Here is a 23,272-nt window from a genome sequence, read left to right on the forward strand (position 1 = left end):
TTCCCTTCTCATTGGTTGACGATCGTGATGTCAGGGGAAGAGCACGTTTGAAATCTGGTCCTTTTAATGGTTGAATGACGTACGCATTCTGGATTCATGTTCATTTTCTTTAACGGAATTTTCTTCGGGCTGCCGGTCGACTCGCAATTCTTATTTGTCCACACAAACACAGTTTTTGAAATCTACGGGTTAATTTTGATTTGTAGGACGAGCAACCTACAGTTTAATGTGGCGAATATACACCGCTCGATTATCAATCTTGTTCGTACAATGCCTGATGAGGCCTATCATCCTTGATAGCGTTGAAGCGATTATCTCTTCCACTTGCACTTCTCTCCTGTCTTCGTATTTATGTACATTACCTCATATTATGTATGAATAGTTTTATATTTATTTATATTCCCTCACAATGACAAGGCCATTGGCTTTGGGGCCTACCAAAACTTGGCCTATGATTGCCAATGTTGGCTTATTTGTGCGTTTTTAGTGAGGTAAATTCTTGAATTAATATTATTGATTAAAAATATGTATATATATATATATATATATTTATAGATGTTATTAAATAATGGAGGTATTTCGATAAAGATAAAACAAATATTATTTTAAAAATACATTATTAATAAGCATTAATATAATTTATTGGTGGTTGCTAGGATATGCAGTGCAGCATGTTAAAATCGGTTGTTAATGACAGTTTGAATATTTCAATCACAATTTGAGTCGATGGTTAGATGGAGGTACTGTGTAATGGACACGTCTACAAGGTAAAGTGTTTATCGCTTAATATATTATCATATGAAGTGATGTATGGTTGATGTTATTCATATGTAGTAATATTTTAAATAAAAGTAATAATTAAATAAGTTTGAATGAGGATATTGCATTGGTGTGTTGACTGACTGTCTGGACACAACTTTGAGGTTGTGGGTCCATTGATGTTGAGTAATCTACCGATGTGGACCGGCGACCGGGGTTGTGGATCCGCCGTTTGGAGAGGTTCTGGGCTGAAAGGATCGAAACCTCGATGAAAAACGGTGTCCAGCTGATGATCCGGGCAGTTGGAAAATCAGACAATTGCTTGTGAGTTAAGGTTATAACTTCATATAAACTAGCTTTTGTAAGTACTTACTAGTACATACTATTGGGTAGTCGATCTCGTCGAAATTTTTATTTTTTTTTGAGATTTGTTCTACCCTTATTATCATTTAAAATGGCGATTTCAGTTAATACAATGGCGATTTCGATGAAACTTGGTTGGTAGGTTCATACCATGACCTAGTTGTGTGCAAATGAGAACCGTTGCTATGGACACCACCGTTGCCTAGCAACGGGACTTTGAAATTTTAGAAAAATCATAAAAAAATTATTTTTTCGAAAATCAAAAATCTGGCCATGAGCGACTGTGGGCAGTACATTCAGCCATATTGTCAAAAATTTCCAGCCGGATCCTATGAAAACTGTCGAAGAAGATAGACTTTAAAATGAACCCTGGTCGAAAACAATTAAAAAAACGAAGTTCGTTATATCTCAGAGACTATGAGTCAGATATACATGAAACTGGTATGATAGGTTCATGGTATGTCCTAGTTATGTGTGAGAAAAAACCGTTGCTATGGACCCCTCCGTTGCCTAGCAACGGCCGAAAAACCTCTAAATGTGGGGGTATTTTAACAAAAAAACAATCTGCAGCATTAACCCTTGAAGCGAGAATCATGAATTTTCTTGTGCTTAATCCTCAGGTCATTCCCCATCGAACGGGCCCATCACGTCAGGTTCTCTTGGGTAGTCGACCTCCCATGTCCGCCTACCACCTTGTATCTGTGTTTGTGTGTATTGTTATGTCTGGCTTCATTCTTGGGACTACGGTGCAGTAATTGGTCTTTATTTTGATTTGTATGCCTCGGCCGGGGTTCGAACCACTGGACCTTCTAAACTCAGAGCAGACGCTCCAACCATTCCGCCTCTAAGTCATGTTTTTATAATACTAGTGCAGGCCCGTAGGTGCGGGCCCGTAGGTGCGGGCCCGTAGGTGCGGGCCCGTAGGTGCGATCCCGAAGGTGCGTGCCCGTAGGTGCATAAACGACGACTGGATTGGGACATTTTTTCACCCCCCCTCTCTCTCGCCCCTTCCTCTCTCCCCCTCTCCTGCCAGTACTCTCTCTCATGGGTGAGGCATGCCAGTATGTGCAGCTTCGTTCCTTCGCTCTCGTAAACGACGACTGGATTGGGGCATTGTTTCAATTAGATCGGACCAACCGTATCATAAATGGCCATAACTTGGGAAACACCTGGGAAACATATTCAGGTCCCAGCGTCAATTGTGACGTCATATCAAACGAAGAAGAATTGTGACACCCCTCTCTCTCGCTCGGGAGTTCTCGTTGAACTCTGGGAGAGGTCAACTGCCACCCGCCGAACACCAAGCAGCAACCCTCAGCTCCCGGTGTCCTCTGCGCGCTTACTGGGGGAAAGGTTGAGCCCCCACCCACAATTTCGCTTGGCAAAGCGCCAAGTGAGGGAATGGTTGCGCCACGCCCTATGATGGCGAAACGAATGTCTGCAAAAGCGAGCGCTCCGGGGAGGATATAAAGAAGCAGAGGATCCTCGCACGAGGAGTCTGATTGGCTGGGCTTGGTCATGACCGTCCTCTTCTTCCTCCTCCTCCGCATGGTTGCGAGCTTGGACATCACCTCGTATCACCTCAGCCGGGTTCGGCTGCGCTGGCCCATCCTTCTGCGACCGGAGCCCGCCCCCGGGAAGGAGTGGACGCCCAGCCGTGCACTCGCGGCCAGGTAGCCAGCTACCCTGATCTTCAGCCGACTGTCCTCCGGGCTGGAGGTCCAAATAAAGACCTTTCGGTCCAATTCTTTGGGTGTGTGTGTGCGTACGTGTGTTTGTGGCGCCAGTCCGTAAGTAGCGAACTGTATAAGTACTTTCTCGCTGTATATCATTGCCTTGCTTTATTCGGTTTAAATCTGCTTCTTACGTGCTTCCCTAATCCCCCCCCCCCCATTATTGTTGAATAAATACCCCGATTGTTAAATGTTTCAGTTTGTTCATGTCCCTTCTTGCATTGACTGAGCGTGTCTGTCGCATGCTGGGGAAAAATTAGCAAGGCCGTTGTGCCGCCGTAAGGGGACATCTGGACTGACGGTTCTCGGCGATTAAACCGCTCGGAATCGCACACGGAACGAGCGCTCCAAGCAGCTCGTTTCCATCCGAGTTCCGTCGAGGGTGTGAAGACTCGGTAGATCGCCACGTGCTCTCTAGGTATTTTGAGATTTGGCGAATAACCCTATACCACGTGGTGGAAATATTGACGCTTCACGGTCCAAAACAAAGGACCCGTCGACTCCGGACTTATCCGGGGCGACGATCTGAATTCTGGACGATCGGTCGAGCCGACTCCACTGCTCCATCTGGTGGTCGAGCTCGTCGGCCGATGTCCCGGCCCCACAACAATATTACCATCAGGTGGGATTGGGAGTACAGTACGGGCATTAGCCTTCCAGTGTCCCACAATGATTTTATTCAAATAGGTTCCTGGTAAGAAAACCGATTTTAATCCTTACTAATAAAACGGTGTGTGTGTGTGTGTGTCTGTGTGTGTGTGTGTGTGTGTGTGTGTGTGTGTGTGTGTGTGTGTGTGTGTGTGTGTGTGTGTGTGTGTGTGTGTGTTTGTGTGTGTGTTCAGAAAGCATAACATATTCTCTCTGATAACTCCCCAGCATCTCACCCCTCTCCCTCTCTCTCTTTCTCTGTCTCGACGTGTCCAGATGGTTGTTATGTCTGGATGTTGGTTATCTCCGTATGTGTCTGGACAGTGGTTATGTCCGGGCGGGGTTTGTCTCCAGACGTGTCTGGATGGTATTTATCTCCGGACGTGTCGAGATGGGAATTTGTCTCCGAACGTGTCCAGGCGGTGTTTATGTCTGGACAGGAATTTGTCTCGGTACATGTCCAGGTAGTGTTTCTGTCTGGACGGGAGTTTGTCTCCGTACATGTCCGGGTGGTGTTTATGTCCGGACGAGAATTTGTGTCTGGGTGGCTTTTATGTCCGGACGGGAGTTTGTCTCCGGAAGTGTCCGAGCGGTGTTTGTCTCTGGGTGGTATTTATAGAATGACTGGTAGAAAATGGACTTCAGACATCATTTTGTTTCCATCTCCACTATAATTCTGCACAGAATCATTTTGATGAGACAGTTGGTTGACCCTTTCAGCTGCTCCCGTTAAGGGTCGCCACAGCGGATCGTCCGTATGATCCGCATAGTGATTTGGCACATGTTTTACGCCGGATGCCCTTCCTGACGCAACTCTGGTCCCCTCTTACCTCACAGGGATATGGTACACCTATTTTAACCGGGGTATACACCAGCCCAGTACACTGGTACTCATTTCGCCGACCTCGGAAGGATGACAGGCTGAGTCAACCCCCTGGTGTATTAATTCAGTGGCCCAACGGGGCTTGAACTCAGGACCTTTTGGATCCCAAGCCGCTGCCCTAACCACTGTGCCAACACCAGGCTTTTTGATGAGACAGTATGAATCGTAATTAACGCTCCACCACACGTCTGCCTCCTCCGCCCCCCCTTTCTTCACTGTCCCACCTCCTCGCTCTTCCTTTCTCCCCCTCTACGTCTTCCCTCACCCCTCTACCTCTTCCCTCCCTCCCCCTCTACCTCTCCCCCCTCCACCTCTTCCCTCCCCCTCCACCTCTTCCCTCCCCCTCTTCCTAACCCCCTCCACCTCTTCCCTCCCCCTCTTCCCTCCCCCTCTTCCCTCCCCCTCTTCCTCTTCCCCCTCTACCTCCTCCCTCCCCCACCTCTTCCCTCCCCCCTCCCCCTCTTCCCTCCCCCACCTCTTCCCTCCTCCTCCCTCCCCCTCTTCCCTCCCCCTCCCCCCTCTTCCCTCCTTCCCTCCCCCTCTTCCCTCCTTCCCCCCTCTACCTCCTCCCTCCTCCCCCACCTCTTCCCTCCTCCCCCCACCTCTTCCCTCCTTCCCCCCCACCTCTTCCCTCCTTCCCCCCACCTCTTCCCTCCTTCCCCCCACCTCTTCCCTCCTTCCCCCCACCTCTTCCCTCCTTCCCCCCACCTCTTCCCTCCTTCCCCCCACCTCTTCCCTCCTTCCCCCCACCTCTTCCCTCCTCCCCCACCTCTTTCCTCCCCCCCCCACCTCTTTCCTCCCCCCATCTCAGTGTCCCCGTTATCGAAGCGATGGGTGGTATTTGCTCGTATTAAATAAAAGAAAGCTCTGATTTTGAATCATCGTTGTCGAGTTTCACGTGCGAATTCGACATTGACGGTAATGGATTATATAACCCGTCGGTTGGATTAAACCGTCGTGTATTTAGAGATTACACTACAAAGATCAGAGGAATTAAAAGATTCCGAGGAGTTGAAAGATTTAAATGGATAGTCTGGAATTATAGGCGGGATTCCGACAAACTCGTCGGCGCGAATCCACAGCAGCGAATTGGCGGCTCACTGCAACCGTGCCTGAGAGTCATTTGTTATGGAAATTATATTATATTATATTTATATATATATATATTTTTTGTGACTGCCGTGTGTTTAATATGTTTCGTGAAATTAGGTTTTTTAAACAGTTAGAAATTCAATGTTTTAAAACTTCATCCCCGTCGAAGTGAGCAAGCTTGTTTTGTTGTTGTCGTCGTTGTTGTTGTTCATTACATATCGATGGTGAAGCGGCGCTTTGCCCGCTGCGTCTTCATTTATATATAACAATCGCACACAAGGTTTGTTGTTTTATCCGACGAAACCATCGCTGCTGGACAAGGGCGAAACAGGCAATTACGTATTCGTACTCGAGATTTGTTAATCGCCTCGAAGCTCATCTGTAGGTGATGTAATTATGGTTACACGTGTAACTTCGTGAAGAGTTTAACATTAACATTTCATTTATTTTAATGATATCAGTCCCAGTCGTAAATCGAGGCGTTTTTACTTTTCGTTCTATCGAACCGCATTTGTCACGGCATCGAAGCGACGAAACAGCGTTCACGCTTATACACCATCACATACATCGCTGAGAAGTACAGTTCCCCCGTTCAGAGTGAGCATTGAGGAGGAGGTGCTTGAACTGCATTGAGAACAGTTTGCGACGTGAACGAGAATACATATCACGTATCTATTTATTACGTACTCACAGGAAAAGGTGTTGGGGGCGCGGCGGGGGTGGGGGCAGGTACTGTGTACTAAGGTGTGTCAAATAGATGGTCCTGACGTTTTCAAGATGAATAAAAAAATCATTCTTCTCTCCCGTTCATCGTTTATAATATCGTTTAAAGTTCCATTTCTTAATTTCCCACAAAGGCTGAGAGCGATGCAAGATAAAGATCAAGATGTTCACCTGCAAGCGTTTGATAAAGAGACCCAGAACATGCTGAAGGATGCTCTTAAAGGTAGGCTCTCATTGTACTCTACTTTACCACCACCACCACCACCACCACCACCACCACCACAATCAGTGCGGTGCTCTACTCCATCACCCGCTGTTAGACATTGAAGAGGATGGGAAGTGTGTACTTGTGCACGTTGTTCTTGCAGATCCCGACACCGTGGATCTTCGGAAGGTGGCGGCAGTTATCATAAACCAGTCGCTGCAAGATCCGGTCTTTTGTAAGGAGGCATGTCGGGTTTGCAGAGTAATTATACAGGTACGTCTCGTGAAAACTGGCCATGCCTCACGCACGTCACACCTGGGGTGTGTTCAGTCACCAAGTTTCTTGGAGACCACTCACCAAGCGGCTCAAGCAATCCGTTCAAAAGCAAAAGCAAAAGGATGACAGGCTGTCAACCCACCTGGTGTTAATTCAACGGTGACAGGGGCTTCGACTGGGACTCTAATATCTTAAGCCAGCCGCCTTAACCCTTAAACCCAACGCCTGGCTTGCTTGGTAACTGAACACACACCTGGATAAATTTTAAATGTTTTATCTTGTTTTTCCGCCACATACCCATTGCACCGACCAATGATGGCTCTGCAGGGTACTGCATCAACCTTGGTTTGTGCGATTATTTGTATGTTCCAGGCTGAAGCAAAGGGGGACAACAACACATTTCGTGGCCACCTCCTGAACCTGCTTCAGGAAGAATATGCAAGACGGGAGGAGACCCGGGAAAACGACCATAAACGTTGGATCGGCTTTGTTTCTTTAATTTGCAGTGTTTTTCACAACATAAAGGTGAGAAGATTGTTTATAGTTTCCAGGGTGATAAACTATGATGAAAAAAAAAAATTGCTGTTCAACATTGCAAACCTTTTCTTCTCTCCTTTTGATGTTTCCTTTCACGAACACATATGAATTGGTCTCTGTCGGCGATTGATAATCTTTTTTTTCGGTTTTGCATTACATTTGGTTGACCCGTTTAATTTGCCTTTGAGCCATGAAGTATGGGTTTGATTCCTGGTGGAATGGGTTTAATTAGAGGACAGCATCCTTTCAGAGAGGATCTCAAACCTGTTGTTTCATCTGTTTACAACTGCTTGTGGATGTGAAATAATCCATGGTGTCTTTTCAAAACGGTAGGCTGCTCCATGCTGGTACCTTGTCCAAGTTTTATACTTCCTGTCCTAATCCTGTATCGATAGACAAATGTGTTGTCCACAATAGACCAAATTCCTATTCCAATCCAAGTCGGATGTTTAACCAGGCTCTGTGTAATGGATCGAGCTCTGAGTCTGCGAGGTGAGTTGTTGAAACCCAGGCAGAGTCATCCTAATAAAAATGTGTTGCTACCTTGTTTATGCTCAGCATTTAAAAAGGATAGAGCATGGGGAAACAGTCATGGGTTGGCAACTGTTGAACAGGCTTGATTGGCCCAATGGCCACCTCCAGTGTTGGAGTTCCCTTGTGAGGGAAATAATGTCATCTCAATGGTAGCAATGGCCTTCATAATTGTCCTTAAAGATTTTCTATTCCCATTTGTATAAGCTTGGTGTTGGTTTAACGGTTGAGGTGGTTGGCTTTGGATCCTAAGGTTGAAGCCTCACCCACACCAGAACAACACCATGTTGGTCGATTGAGTCTGTCATCCTTCCGAGGTCGGCCAAGTGAGTACCAGCTTACTGAGAAAGGTGAGCCATTCGAGTATCCTGTGTCAGAGCAGTGACCTGTCCAGGATTGTGCCCCTGGAGCCGATGAAAGAAACTGCTTCGGCACACTTGTGCGCCTAATGGTGCGAGAGGGATCTTCATTGTCGTCATTCCCAATTGTAGCTTCATAATTGCTCACATGCTCTGATTAGGTTTGAACAGACATATTTCCTTGTCATTTAAAATCATAAAGTGAATTATCTCAACCATCGAAGGTGGACAGAGGTTATGTTTTCACTCCTGTCTGTCTGTGAACAGGATATCTCAAAAAGTTATGGACAAATTCAGACGGAATTTGGTGGACAGGTTGGGTGTGTGACGAGGACGAATTGATTAGATTTTGGCGAAGGTCCGGATCCGATAATGTTTTAAGTGATTCTTCACCATTGAGAGATAGGGCCAAAACAGGTATTGTGATGGCCAGTGGGGGTAGGTTGGGGTGGGGGGTGTCCAAATCCCACACCTCACCACTGTGACGGTTGTGGGTCCGATAAGTCCAAAAACTCGGCGTGTCTATAAAAAGACTAAGGACCACTACAACCCTCACCTCTGGCTGGATCTTTGTGCCCAGGGTCGGTTTACCGCACATGTGAGATGAAGGAAGCAGATGGGGAACTCTGCCTGCGACTACGTAGCAGCTACTAATTGGCCGAACGAACCAATGCTACATGTTGCACCATTATTAACTAGCTAGCCGATTGGTACTTGAGCTACTACTCTCAGAAACGCTATCTCAAACCAAACCCGAGGAGGTTAAGTCGAGACATGACAATTATACTTCCATGCACTTTATTACAATGAGCAATTGAGCAGGAAATACTGGGAGGAATGACAGTGGGAGAATTCAGAGGGAATATAGCATGAGAATTCAGAGAAGCAAAGGATATTTGATAATTTACAACACTCATACATTCACCTTGTTCCCAATGCTATGATACCCACACTTGGATACCTTATTGCAATAACTTATCACATGTACACTAAAATGGATCCAGACACCCCAAGGAAAAAAAAAACACAGTTTGGGAAGAAGAGTCAGAAATGAAGAGTGTGAAAGAGATAATGTGGCGTTTTATTCTGCACCCCAACGCACCTTTTGCACCCTCGGTTGAGGGTGAAATTATCCCGCGACTCAGCGGTTCGGGCTTTTCTCCACGCACCTCCTTCTGGTCAATCCCCTCCGTTCCGACAACGCTCAGTCATATGAGGTCACTTTGAAAAGAACTGCTTGTTCAAAGGACGAAGACGAAAAGACAGACCAAAAGACCCTGAACCGTCTATGCGTTCCTCCATATATTCCTTCCCCCCTTCCCCCCATACAAGCGATTCCTCGGCCTCTCCATCAGCCTGGCATCCTCTTATTGGTACAGGGGTTTGCAGCGGTGGTTGAGTGCCACGTGATGGCTGTATGGGGGAGGGGCACCATCTTTCTTGCCATGGTCGCACCTGATTGATGTAGCCATACCTAAAAGGCGTCACGCCTTGGAGGGGTCAGGAGGACTTCAAAACAAGCCCTTATTCACTTTTTAACTGTGTTGCTTCTCCGCTAAAGCTTTGAACTTGCACTTATTTCCTTTGTATCTGCGTTCACCTCCCCATTAAAGAATGAGGCATGTCAAAATCTGAAAGTGAGTTATAGTGCATTTGTTATGAGATGTAGAGGACAAAGAAGGTAGAGAGGGTTAAAGAAACACAAACTTATGCTAACTCGCACTCACAGCGCACATCTATCCCCATGTACACGATGTAACTTAAATGCAAAACAGAACACTACGATATACACCACCCATCAAAAGTTGCAGAACACCCCCATTTTTCCAGTTTTTACTGAAATTTAAGCAGTTTAATGTTTCAATGTACTCTGAAATTAAAGCAATGAACAAATAAACAATTGCAGATGAAAAAGAAATCATGGAATCGTTTTGTTGAACAAAATTTAATCTAAATTTTTGACATCAAAGTAGCCACCTTTTGCAGATATAACAGCCGAACATACTCGTGGCATTCTTTCCACAATGAAAATCAAATATTGTTCGGAAAGTTCTTCCCAACACCGTTGCAGAAGGTACCACAAATGTGTTGCACTTGCAGGTTGCTTTGCTTTCACCCTTCTTTCCAGTTTATCCCAAACTAGCTCGATGGGGTTTAAGTCTGGAGACTGTGCTGGCCATTCCATGATTTGAAGCCTATCGTCTTGTTACTTACGAAATCTAGAGATCAAAAGATTTTGTAAGTATATTGATGACTTCCGTCCTCTGTTTGTTACTTACGAAATCTTTATGACTTCCGGACTCTGTTTGTTTGTGTGTTTGTTTGTTGGCACGATAACTCGAGAACGGAATAAGCTACCAATGTCAAATTAGACCATGTGATTCAGGAGGGTGATGGCTAGCCCTGATTAGATTTTGGTCAAAATCGGTCAATGGTCAAGGACACAGTGAGGTCAAACATCCAAAAAAGGTTATAACTCGAGAACGGAAGAAGCTACCAATGTCAAATTACACCACGTGATTCAGGAGGGTGATGGCTTGCGCTGATTAGATTTTGGTCAAAATCGGTCAAAGGTCAAGGTCACAGTGAGGTCAAACATTCGATTTTTGATGGTTTGGAACAGAATCATCGTAGAAACTTCTGGTTTGCTTCGCTATCTTCTTGAGAGACAGCTTTTATGAGACAAGGTCAGAGGTCAAGTTGCCTATTTCGTAAGTACCAGTCTATGACTGCTTGTTTTTTACTTACGAAATCTAAAGATTTCGTAAGTATATTGATGACTTCCGTTTTTGTTTGTTTGTATGTTTGTTTGTATGTTTGTTTGTTTGTATGTTTGTTTGTTTGTTTGTTTGTAGGCACGATAACTCGAGTACAGAAGAAGCTACCAATGTCAAATTACACCACGTGATTCAGGAGGGTGATGGCAAGTGCTGATTAGATTTTGGTCGAAATTGGTCAAAGGTCAAGGTCGCAGTGAGGTTAAATATCCGATTTTTGATGGTTTGGTACAGATAACTCGAGAACGGAAGAAGCTACCAATGTCAAATTACACCACATGATTCAGGAGGGTGATGGCAAGTGCTGATTATATTTTGGTCAAAATCGGTCAAAGGTCAAGGTCACAGTGAGGTCAAACATCCAAAAAATGATAACTTGAGAACGGAAGAAGCTACCAATGTCAAATTACACCACATGATTCAGTAGGGTGGTGGCTAGCACTGATTATATTTTGGTCAAAATCGGTCAAAGGTCAAGGTCACGGTGAGGTCAAAAATCCAAAACATTCGATTTTTGATGGTTTGGTACAGAGTCATCGAAGTCGCTTCTAGTTTGCGTCGCTACCTTCTCGAGAGACAGCTTTTATTAGACAAGGTCAGAGGTCAAGTTGACGATTTCGTAAGTACCAGTCTATGACTGCTTGTTTGTTTGTTTGTTTGTTTGTTTGTTTGTAGGCATGATAACTCGAGAACGGAAGAAGCTACCAATGTCAAATTACACCACGTGATTCAGGAGGGTGATGCCTCGTGCTGATTAGATTTTGGTCAAAATCGGTCAAAGGTCAAGGTTACAGTGAGGTCAAACATAATTCCATAAATTCACGTGGAGAAATGGAGTATTTTTGCTTCGCTCGACGTTACGAGTTCATTTTAACTTCGATTTTAATTTTGTCTTCGGTTTTTACGATCGCTTAGGCGCTTAAAACTCGGTTGTCGAAATTCTGGTAAAAATCGGATGTTTTGGAGACGTTTTAAGATTGTATAAAAAATATTTCACTCGACGCGTCACAGGTCGTCCCATGATGCAGTGCGCTCGAGCAGACGCGTCGTTGAGTTACGTTAAGGTATAATTGTGTGGAGAAATGGAGATTTTTGCTTCGGTCGACGTTACGATTTTTGATGGTTTGATACAGAATCATCGTAGAAACTTCTGGTTTGCGTCGCTACCTTCTCAAGAGACAGCTTTTATTAGACAAGGTCAGAGGTCAAGTTGACTATTTCGTAAGTACCAGTCTATGACTTCTTGTTAATTACGAAATCGAAAGATTTCGTAAATATATTGATGCCTTCCTTTTATGTTTGTTTGCTTGTTTGTTTGTGGGCACGATAACTCGAGAACGGAAGAAGCTACCAATGTCAAATTACACCACGTGATTCAGGAGGGTGATGGCAAGTGCTGATTAGATTTTGGTCAAAATCGGTCAAAGGTCAAGGTCACGGTGAGGTCAAATATTCGATTTTTGATGGTTTGGTACAGATAACTCGAGAACGGAAGAAGCTACCAATGTCAAATTACACCACGTGATTCAGGAGGCTGATGGCTAGTGCTTCTTAGATTTTGGTCAAAATCGGTTAAAGGTCAAGGTCACAGTGAGGTCAAACATCCAAAACATTCGATTTTTGATGGTTTGGTACAGAATCATCGTAGAAACTTCTGGTTTGCATCGCTACCTTCTCAAGAGACACCTTTTATTAGACAAGGTCAGAGGTCAAGTTGACGATTTCGTAAGTACCAGTCTATGACTGCTTGTTTGTTTGTTTGTAGGCACGATAACTCGAGAACGCAAGGAGCTATCAATGTCAAATTACACCACGTGATTCAGGAGGGTGATGGCTAGTGCTGATTAGATTTTGGTCAAAATCGGTCAAAGGTCAAGGTCACAATGAGATCAAATATTCGATTTTTGATGGTTTGGTACAGATAACTCGAGAACGGAAGAAGCTACCAATGTCAAATTACACCACGTGATTCAGGAGGGTGATGGCAAGTGCTGATTAGATTTTGGTCAAAATCGGTCAAAGGTCAAGGTCACGGTGAGGTCAAATATTCGATTTTTGATGGTTTGGTACAGATAACTCGAGAACGGAAGAAGCTTCCATTGTCAAATTACACCACGTGATTCAGGAGCGTGGTGGCTTGCGCTGATTAGATTTTGGTCAAAATCTGTCAAAGGTCAAGGTCACAGTGAGGTCAAACATCCAAAACATTCGATTTTTGATGGTTTGGTACAGAATCATCGTAGAAACTTCTGGTTTGCATCGCTACCTTCTCAAGAGACACCTTTTATTAGACAAGGTCAGAGGTCAAGTTGACGATTTCGTAAGTACCAGTCTATGACTGCTTGTTTGTTTGTTTGTAGGCACGATAACTCGAGAACGGAAGGAGCTGTCAATGTCAAATTACACCACGTGATTCAGGAGGGTGATGGCTAGTGCTGATTAGATTTTGGTCAAAATCGGTTAAAGGTCAAGGTCACAATGAGATCAAATATTCGATTTTTGATGGTTTGGTACAGATAACTCGAGAACGGAAGAAGCTACCAATGTGAAATTACACCACGTGATTCAGGAGGGGGGTCGCTAGCGCTGATTAGATTTTGGTCAAAATCGGTCAAAGGTCAAGGTCACAGTGAGGTCAAACATCCAAAACATTCGATTTTTGATGGTTTGGTACAGAATCACCGTAGAAACTTCTGGTTTGCGTCGCTACCATCTCGAGAGACAGCTTTTATTAGACAAGGTCAGAGGTCAAGTTGACGATTTCGTAAGTACCAGTCTATGACTGCTCGTTACTTAGAAATCTAAAGATTTCGTAAGTATATTGTTGACTTCCGTTTCTGTTTGTTACTTGCGAAATTTAAAGATTTCGTAAGTATATTGATGACTTCCGTTTCTGTTTGTTTGTTATCTTGCCAAAACGAAGTTTTTGCAAGATATATTAGTCAGCTTGTTTGTTTTTTTTTTGTTTTGTTTTTTTTTGTTTGTTTGTTTGTCTGTAATCACGTATAAAAAATTCTGCAGAGCACAGTTATCATCGGAAATTTTTGAAACTTCGCATATCAGAGGCCCATAGAGGTCCCTTTCAGTGCACAAAATTTTGAAGGTCAAGGTCACTTTGGCGCAAATCAGGGGAGTCGACGAAACCCTTATTTTTTGAGTAATTTTGATTGGATCGTCTTCAAACTTCATGGGAATATAGTTCAAGGTCTGGTGCTCAGCTGATTAATTTTTGGTGGCGATTGGCCTTGACCTTCATGGTTAGCACCTCAGGCCAAACATATTTGACCCCAAGGTCAAATTTTCAAGTTTTAGGAACCATATTGTGTAGTACCTCAAATTGAACACCTCGATGAGTGCTTTCTAGATATGTCAAGCTTGAGACATTATGACGTCATTTGGTGACTTTATGAGGCAAAAGCATATTTTTCATGGTTCCTCTGTAGAACGATTCTCATCGGAATCTCTCGTAGGCAGATATTCCTCAAGGAAGCGCTCCTGGTGGATAGCAGCTCTGTTCACCTCAGTGTGACCTGAAAGAAGTCACACGTGGTCACCTTTTGGCAAGATACGGGACACCCTGCGGGTGATATTGGTTTTTTGTTTGTTTGTTTGTTTGTTTGTAGGCACGATAACTCGAGAACGGAAGAAGCTACCAATGTCAAATTACACCACCTGATTCAGGAGGGTGATGGCTAGTGCTGATTAGATTTTGGTCAAAATCGGTCAAAGGTCAAGGTCACAGTGAGGTCAAATATTCGATTTTTGATGGTTTGGTACAGATAACTCGAGAACGGAAGAAGCTACCAATGTCAAATTACACCACGTGATTCAGGAGGGTGATGGCTTGAGCTTATTAGATTTTGGTCAAAATCGGTCAACGGTCAAGGTCACAGTCAGGTCAAACATCCAAAAAATGATAAGTCGAGAACGGAAGAAGCTTCCATTGTCAAATTACACCACGTGATTCAGGAGCGTGGTGGCTTGCGCTGATTAGATTTTGGTCAAAATCTGTCAAAGGTCAAGGTCACAGTGAGGTCAAACATCCAAAACATTCGATTTTTGATGGTTTGGTACAGAATCATCGTAGAAACTTCTGGTTTGCGTCGCTACCTTCTCTCGAGACAGCTTTTATTAGACAAGGTCAGAGGTCAAGTTGACTATTTCCTAAGTACCAGTCTATGACTGCTTGTTTGTTTGTGTGTTTGTGTGTTTGTTTTATAGGCACGATAACTCAAGAACGGAAGAAGATACCAATGTTAAATTACACCACGTGATTCAGGAGGGTGATGGCCAGCACTGATTAGATTTTGGTCAAAATCAGTCAAAGGTCAAGGTCACAGTGAGGTCAAACATAATTCCGTAAATTCATGTGGAGAAATTTGAGTATTTTTGCTTAGCTCGACATTAGGAGTTCGTTTTAACTTTGATTTTAATTTCGTCTTCGGTTTTTGCGATCGCTTAGGACGCTTAAAACTCGGTTTACGAAATTCTGGTAAAAATCGGATGTTTTGGAGACGTTTCAAGATTGTATAAAAAATATTTCACTCGCGCGTCACGGGTCGTCACGTGATGCAGTACGCTCGAGCAGATGTGTTGTTGAGTCACGTATGGTTTTGCGTGTGCGCGCTGACGGTGTTTTCGATAAAGATGGTGTTTAAAAGTCATTTTTTTATCCCAATAAAGGTTAATGTAGCATGCCTGACTCGCTGAGCCGTCGGAGTATGTAAAGATTGTTGGTGGATGGCTGAATATTAAGGTTTTGTGACTTTGATAAAATAATATAAAATAATTGCTTGGAGAAATGGAGATTTTTGCTTCGGTCGACATTACGATTTTTGATGGTTTGGTACAGAATCATCGTAGAAACTTCTGGTTTGCGTCGCTACCTTCTCTAGAGACAGCTTTTATTAGACAAGGTCAGAGGTCAAGTTAACGATTTCGAAAGTACCAGTCTATGACTGCTTGTTATTTTCTTCTAAGGTAGTTCTGACATAGCCTGGAGGTATGTTTTGGGTCATTATCTTTCTGTAGGATGAACCCCTGACCAACTAGGTGTAGACCAGAGGGGATTGCTTGGCACTGCAAAATGCTGTGGTCACCCTTTTGGTTTCAGGGTGCCAGTCACTCTGCAAGTTGCCGACTAAGGATCCAGGAAAAGATCCCCAGATCATCACGCTTCCTCCTCCATGTTTGACAGTTGGTGTCACACACTGAGGAACCATCCCTTCGCCTACTCGATGGCGTACAGAACTCTGCGTGATGACCCAAAGATTTCCAATTTTGATTCATCGGTCCATAAGACCTTCTTTCAGTTTTCAGTAGTCCACTGATGGTGCTTCAGGGCCCAGGCAAGCCTCTTTTTCTTATTTTGCCATCTTAGCAATGGCTTTCTTACTGCCTCTTGACCTGTCAAACCTGCAGCTCGAAGTCTTCTCTTCACAGTTGAAACTGAGACTTCCTTACTTCGACCAGTGTTAAGCTGTGCTTGAAGCTGCTGTCCTGTGAGCCACCTATCGCGCAAGCTGTCGACTCTCAGAAACTTTTGTTCTGATTGTGTTGTGGCTTTGGGTCTGCCAGTCCTCTTCCTGTCAGAGTTTCCTCCAGTTTCCAAGTGCCTTGTGATGGTGAAGGAAACTGTACGCACTGACACATTGGTTTCCTTTGCAATTTCTCGAAACGAAAGACCTACACTTTGAAGGGTTATAATGGTCTGTCTGTCTTCCTTTGTTAATTGTCTTTTTCTTGCCATTATGATAGCAAAATCTTGCCATCCATGATTTGAAGCCTATCGTCTTGTTACTTACGAAATCTAAAGATCAAAAGATTTCGTAAGTATATTGATGACTTCCGTCCTCTGTTTGTTACTTACGAAATCTTTATGACTTCCGGACTCTGTTTGTTTGTGTGTTTGTTTGTCGGCACGATAACTCGAGAACGGAAGAAGCTACCAATGTCAAATTACACCATGTGATTCAGGAGGGTGATGGCTAGCCCTGATTAGATTTTGGTCAAAATCGGTCAATGGTCAAGGACACAGTGAGGTCAAACATTTTTTGAGGTCAAACAAAACAAGGACACAGTGAGGTCAAACTTCCTGCAGTGCAATATTGTCCAAATAATGCTTCAGAGCATGTAGCAAAACAGTCTGTTCCAACACTGCATTTATACAGACAGAGGGTTTGTAACTAATCAACAAAAGTTGGGACACCTGTAAGAATTGTTTGCATCAACTTTCAAGGCTTAATTTACTTCAATTGCTGCAGAACAGCTACAGTTGCTAACCGATTACTTGTTCCCTGAAAAGGGCCTTTTTTAACAACTCTGAAACTTACATTATTTTTCAGTTTTTGGTAACCTAAGCTTTTTTTTTTAACCTCTGGCATTTTACCGCTTAGCTTTGTACCATTTCAGGTTATTCACTGGACTTGAATTGCTTAAATTTCAGTAAAAACTGGAAAAATGCGGGTGTTCTAAAACTTTTGACTGGTTGTGTAACTGACTCTGATCCTAGGTGTTTGTGCCTGTATTCTCCTGAGAGGTGCATGAAGTCCTCAACAAGCTCACAAACGTTTTAGTGGATAGGCTCACAACCAATTTGGTGGACAGGTTGGGTGTGTGACAAGGACGACTTGATTAGATTTTGGTGAAGATCCGGAACCGAAAATTTTAAAAGCGATTCTTCACCATTGAGAGATAGGGCCAAAAATGATATACAATATAGCACGATATTTCAAAACGTGGAAGGATTATGACAAAACTTGGTTGATGAGTTGGATAGTTGACAAGAACAAGCCGATTAGATTTTGATTCAGGTCCAGATGCAGATCCGGCCTATTAGTGGGATACATAACGTAAACTGTTCACCCTGGCAGAGGTATCTGCTCTACCGAGTGCCTTTCCAGTTTGTCTGGACAATACGAGGGGCGATCAAAACGTTTGGGGGACAATCATTTTTGCCTTGGCTGTCGTCTTCTTATTGTGTGCATATTAGGCTGGAAGTCAAGGTTGCAGTGCCCCCTCCCCTGTAGGTTTATGTGGCTCAGATTATGGCCTATAACTGACCTACTCTTTGTTGAAAGACACCATTGATTTTTTTAAGGTCCACCAACTAATAGAAGCAGACAAGTTTGCAACTAAATGTCTATCCAAGGAATGACACCCTGCTTTGCGAAGCACGGATCGATTGGTTTATAGTTGCATCGGGAATCAAACCCAGTTCCAGACAGCTCAAAGCTAAGTGCACTACCTCTACACCATCCTGCCAGGCCACTTCCTAAGTTGGGAAACAAGATCAAGTCTGAAGACTTGGAAGGTTTGAGCAGCATGATGATTTGAATGAGTTATTCTGTAATTTAGAAGCAATCTGTTGGTATGTTAACCTCATCTGGGATTGAATCTTTCTGGATCATTCTTCCCAAATCACAATGGAAATTTGTTTTGTTCTTCTTGACGAACCTTTAATTTTATTTTATATTCCAGGTCATCAGCCAGATTTCTCTTCTCTTCTATTTTAGCAAATGCATATTTGGAACATTTGGAAAATAGCAACGGTTCCAAAACACAATGGCCTGCTCTTCAAAAAGCGTGGTGGAATATATCGATCCACCATTGAATGCTAGCAGATGGGACACCCAGTTTAACTTCCCATCTCGCGGATGGTACACTCAACGACGTAACACCCTGCCGATGAAGCACTGACACCTTGGTTTTTAATTGGGTCGGGAATAGAAATCAAACTAGTCAGCAGAAAGGTGAGATCGTTACCTCTGAGCTTTCCTGTCAGGCATTTTGCTCCAAAACTCATTTCCTTGAGCTGATGGGACAACTGCATTTTGTGGACAAAAAAATTGTAGAACTTTTGTCTGCACAGCCCCAGCATAGCATACATAGCATACACAACACTTAACCCCATCCAGCACATGTATACCTGACCTCTTTTTTTAATGGTCACGAATGCATAATGAAGAGATGTCACACACAAACCACACATTCACGTGCAGATACAGACAAGAGATAACACGGGACTTGACATCGGATAAACAAGGCTGTTTAACTTGTGTGAAGTAACTTCCCAAACAGCACCGGTCGCAGTTGAGTGAGCTTTTCTTTCCTCATTCAACGAAGCACCTTTTGGGAGAAATCTCCCTTCTCAATGGATTCCAAACTCACAGGGTTTGCCTATTCATGGTCTCCACCTCCAAATACTGACCATGAAGCGAGGAAGCAATATATATTTTTTAAAGTCTTTCTTATGACTCGGCCATAGTTGGAACTTAACCACCGACCTCCTCGAATCGGAGTGGACGCTCTTACCACAATGCCACTGACTTTTCGCTAATGTTGTTCCCCTTCCCTTGCTCTTTTGTCAACTCAGCCCCTCCCCATCCATCCCTTTGAGATGCATAATATCAATATTTAAATAAATCCAAAGGAATATCTTTGATGGTTATGTAAAATTTGATATCGGTACGTTCAATCTAACTGTGTTGACCACCGAGCTGATATACTTCTTGTGTCCTGAGAGATTATTTCAAACAAACATGAACTTTAATAATCAGGAAGACTGGTTAATTTGACATGTATAGTGTGTTTATTGGTTAAATGAAGGTACATTTTGGATTGCTATAACTCTCAATAGATGCATCAAAGATAAGAACCAAGGGGAAGTATGTAAACGTGTATTTTAAGTACCAGTCTTAGGCATGTTTTCTGCCTTACACTTTGTGAGCAAGACCAAATACGCTTAAAATACAAAATTTGCAACCAGGTTTATATACTGTGTGATACCAAATAACTTGTAGGATAATTTGAGCAAATGTCTCATTTGCATAATCCAGCACATTGGTGGTCACTCGTGACATCAGGCTGATCAACCGATAGAAAGATGAACCTGACTTGTGGTGATCCTCAAATTTTTAATTTTTATTATTTTTGTTACAGAAGAGGGGGAGGAGGGAGGGTCCAGTCCGAGGTTTATTTTGTTTATCATGGAGGTGAATGTGACAGTTGAGACAAAGCCATATTTTGATTGTTGAAGATATCTAGTGTAAGCATTGTTACACTCTTGATGCCATGTCCTCCAGGTCGGCAGCGGTCCGATGATTGCACTGGTGGAGCCCATTTACGAATGCCTGAACAGAATGACTAAATTTGATGCTGTGACCCATGAAGAGGAGGTTGGGGATTGTTTGCTTCTGTTGTTGTTTTTGTTGTTGTTGCTTATTACAACTTTATATTTCTTCTGCATCTCATTTAACTCCTTAACACATCACACTTTTCCTTTAAGGTATATTGTTTGGTCGAGCAGCTACATCGCATCGGCAAACAATTGGAGAACCAAAACGAGACTCAGATGTCTGAGCTGTTCTGCACGCTGCGTGACTGCTTCTTCATTGAAAGTCTCACATCTCTCTCTCGCCTCCTTTTGCTCAACATCATTGAATTCAGAGCTGGGGGGTGGGAGTTTGGTGAGTCAGCAAGGAAGTATTACTACAGCGAGCTTCCCAATTAACCCACACCTGCTGAGAACTTTTTCTTACGACTACCAGAAGGTGCCGTCTACATATTTCATACAAGGAAAATGGTGGAATTTTGGACTCCTCCTGCACTCCCAAAATCCTCAAAACCCCCAGCATCCCTTCTTTATGCCATTCCCCCATACATTCCCTTTTGCACCTTTTTCCAGTCTCCCATTCCTTTTTGCCAGTTTTATTCTCCTAACTACCACCCTAACCTCTATTTTCAACTTCCACCTGCATATGTATAATGTAGATAGCCCCTTGTTTCTGAACTACATATCAGTAGAATTACAAATATGCCTTGTTTTTAACAATCTTAAAACTGTTGGGTTTTTTAAAATATAACTTTCTAACTTTGGCCAAGCATTTGCCAAATTGTAATAATTTAATTCAATAGTTTAGCATGTTGTTCCTGTCTTAGTCGTCTGTTGATGTTACTGATGTTTTCATTGTTCAACAACATTGCACAGTTCATAATTTCGTGCCTTATTAAGTTTTTATTTAAAAAAAGAAGACATTTTAAACATGTTCACATGTTGACACCATGTACATATGTTGGAAATTTTAGATGTGCCTCAGTAGTGTGGCTTTTAAAGCTGAGTAACCTTCATTAGTTTCAAGTTTGTTTCTTAAGGGAACACCCATAACTATTTTTTCAAGTATTTCATTCACTTTTACTGGATGCATAAGAAGTTATTCAAAAGGTGTCTGAGATACAACTTGACACGCTAAAGATTTTATTTTGTTGTTGACGGTGTGTGTTCAAAACCTTGAAAGAGGTAAACAATAAGCTCTTATTGTCATGATTTGACAAAGACTTGTAAACTCCTGAAAGACTGTCACTTTTCAGGCTGAATTACATTATGTTTCTTATTGACAAAAATGGCACTGCTGTTGTCTTATCCTTTTTTTGTTGTTTAAAAAAAAAAAGTATTTATTTACAGTGATCGAAGGCTCTTAGTGGAGCTTGTATACACTTCATACGGAAGACAAAGACATGAGTAGACATGAATTTACTTTTTACTTGAACTACAAGAAGATTAGTGGGCAAACACACATTGTGTATGGGATGTGAACCTGGGTTATCTGTTTCTTTCATTTTATTGATGGTAAAAGGAAGGACTTGGGAAGAGTTTTTGGGTGGGGGGGGAAGTGGGCAGATTAACAAAATACACCTAACTTTCATTCAGAAAATCCTATTTTTTTTTTTTAAGTGATATTCATTGCAGAGATCTGTTTCAGTTTCCCATGGGATAATGCAGGTGAAGACTTCCATTTGGCGATGTATGTTGTGAAGGGTGATTGTGTAGCTCAGGAACAGTGTCCATGTTTCAGAGTCATCTTCCCTGAGCAAGGATGAATTATTTTTTGATACTGAGGAATCTGGAAAAACTTCCACAGGTCACCATTTTTCAAGATGGCTGCCAAATATTCAAACATCCATTTATTTACCTGAAAGGAGAGCTATGATTCTAGATTAAAAGCTTAGTTTATGGTCACTTCTATGGTAACGGAATTACAAATCAGAGAATTTTTGGCCTTGTTTTGACATGCTGTAAAGTAATGCATTCAAGAAAGAAAAGGTTGAATTTTAAAAAGGTGCCTACTGTATATACCTCCTCTTTATAGTTGAAATAAAGAATGGACAATCCACATTCAGAATTAAGTGAGAGCAGTTGAGGTCCAGTTATGGAATTGCATCATGAAATCCTCAAATTACAAAGGGATTCTTCTGAAATATAAAGGATTGTGAAGAAGAATGTCACATTTATGAATCAGCACATACACTCAGTGTACAAAACTTAAGGAACACCTTCCTAATATTGAGTTGCAGGCCTATTTGCCAAAAGAACAGTCTCAACTCATTGGGGGCATGGACACTAAAAGGTGTCGAAAGCGTTCCACAGGGATGTTGACCCATGTTGACTCCAATGCTTCCCACAGTTGTCAACTTGGCTGGAAGTGGATCTCTACTCTGAATATCTCATTCCATCTCATCCCACAGATGCTCAATTGGATTGAGATCTGCTGACTGGGCAGGTCACTGCAGTAAGCTGAATTCACTGTCATGTTTGTGGAACCATTCCTGGAAAATCCTAGCCTTGTGGCATGGGACATTATCCTGCTAAATAAACCCATTTGCAGATGGATACACTGCTGCCATGAAGGGATGCACCTGATAGGCAATGATGTTGAGATATCCTGTGGCATTCAAACGTTGTTCCACTTTTACCAAGGGGCCCAATATGGGCCATGAAAACACGCCCCGCACCATCATATCACCACCAGCAGCCTGCAATATTGACACAGCATGATGGATGCATGTACTCATGTGATTTTCTCCATACCCGAGTCCTCCCATCAGCATGAAACGACTGGAACTGGGATTCATCAGACCAAGCAAATCTTTTTCCAATCCTCCAGTGTCCAGTGTTTTTGTTCCTTAGCCCACTGCAACCACATGTTCTTGTTTTTGCTGAAGGAAGTGGAACTCCTTACAGTCGTTGGCTGCCATACCCCATTTGTGTCAAGGTATGACGATTTGTGCATTCTTTTATGGGTCTTTGGTGCCAATGTTTGACTGGACTGTCAGTTGACTAACTGTAGCCCGTCTGTTGCTCCTCACAATTTGTGTTGGCCTCTTGGCGTCTTTCATCAATGAGTCGTTTTCAACCACTGGCCTGCCATTGGCTGGATGTCCTTTGTGGGGTGGACCATTCTTGATACACACGGGAAACTGTTGAGCGTGAAAAACCTAGCAGCGTTGCAGTTCTTGACACATTCAAACCGGTGCGCCTGGCACCTACTACAATACCCCGTTGAAAGGCACTTAAATATCTTGTCTTGCCCATTCACCCTCTGAATGGC

The 23,272-nt window shown here is 43.1% G+C and overlaps 2 protein-coding genes across 7 annotated transcripts in view; one reads left to right on the forward strand and one right to left on the reverse strand.

The window, feature by feature from the left end:
• The window catches only part of LOC147011766 (uncharacterized), a 369,804-nt gene that overhangs the window by 123,535 nt on the left and 222,997 nt on the right, over positions 1-23,272 (reverse strand). The window lies entirely within an intron of this gene.
• Positions 261-22,071, forward strand: MIF4GD (MIF4G domain containing). Of its 6 annotated transcripts, none has more exons than XM_085858427.1 (6): positions 261-353; positions 6,336-6,424; positions 6,570-6,679; positions 7,055-7,207; positions 19,970-20,062; positions 20,173-22,071. In XM_085858427.1, coding segments are annotated over exons 1-6 (672 nt in total). In that variant the 5' UTR covers positions 261-351; the 3' UTR covers positions 20,398-22,071. The 6 variants fall into 6 exon arrangements, with proteins under 6 accessions (XP_085714553.1, XP_085714555.1, XP_085714552.1 ...); XM_085858429.1 differs by lacking the exon at positions 261-353 and adding an exon at positions 467-491; XM_085858426.1 differs by lacking the exon at positions 261-353 and adding an exon at positions 624-767.

Source organism: Eptatretus burgeri, chromosome 15 (genome assembly GCF_056783735.1).
Source record: "Eptatretus burgeri isolate ZD-2024b chromosome 15, Ebu_testis_v1, whole genome shotgun sequence".
In the NCBI taxonomy this organism is placed as follows: Eukaryota; Metazoa; Chordata; class Myxini; order Myxiniformes; family Myxinidae; genus Eptatretus; species Eptatretus burgeri.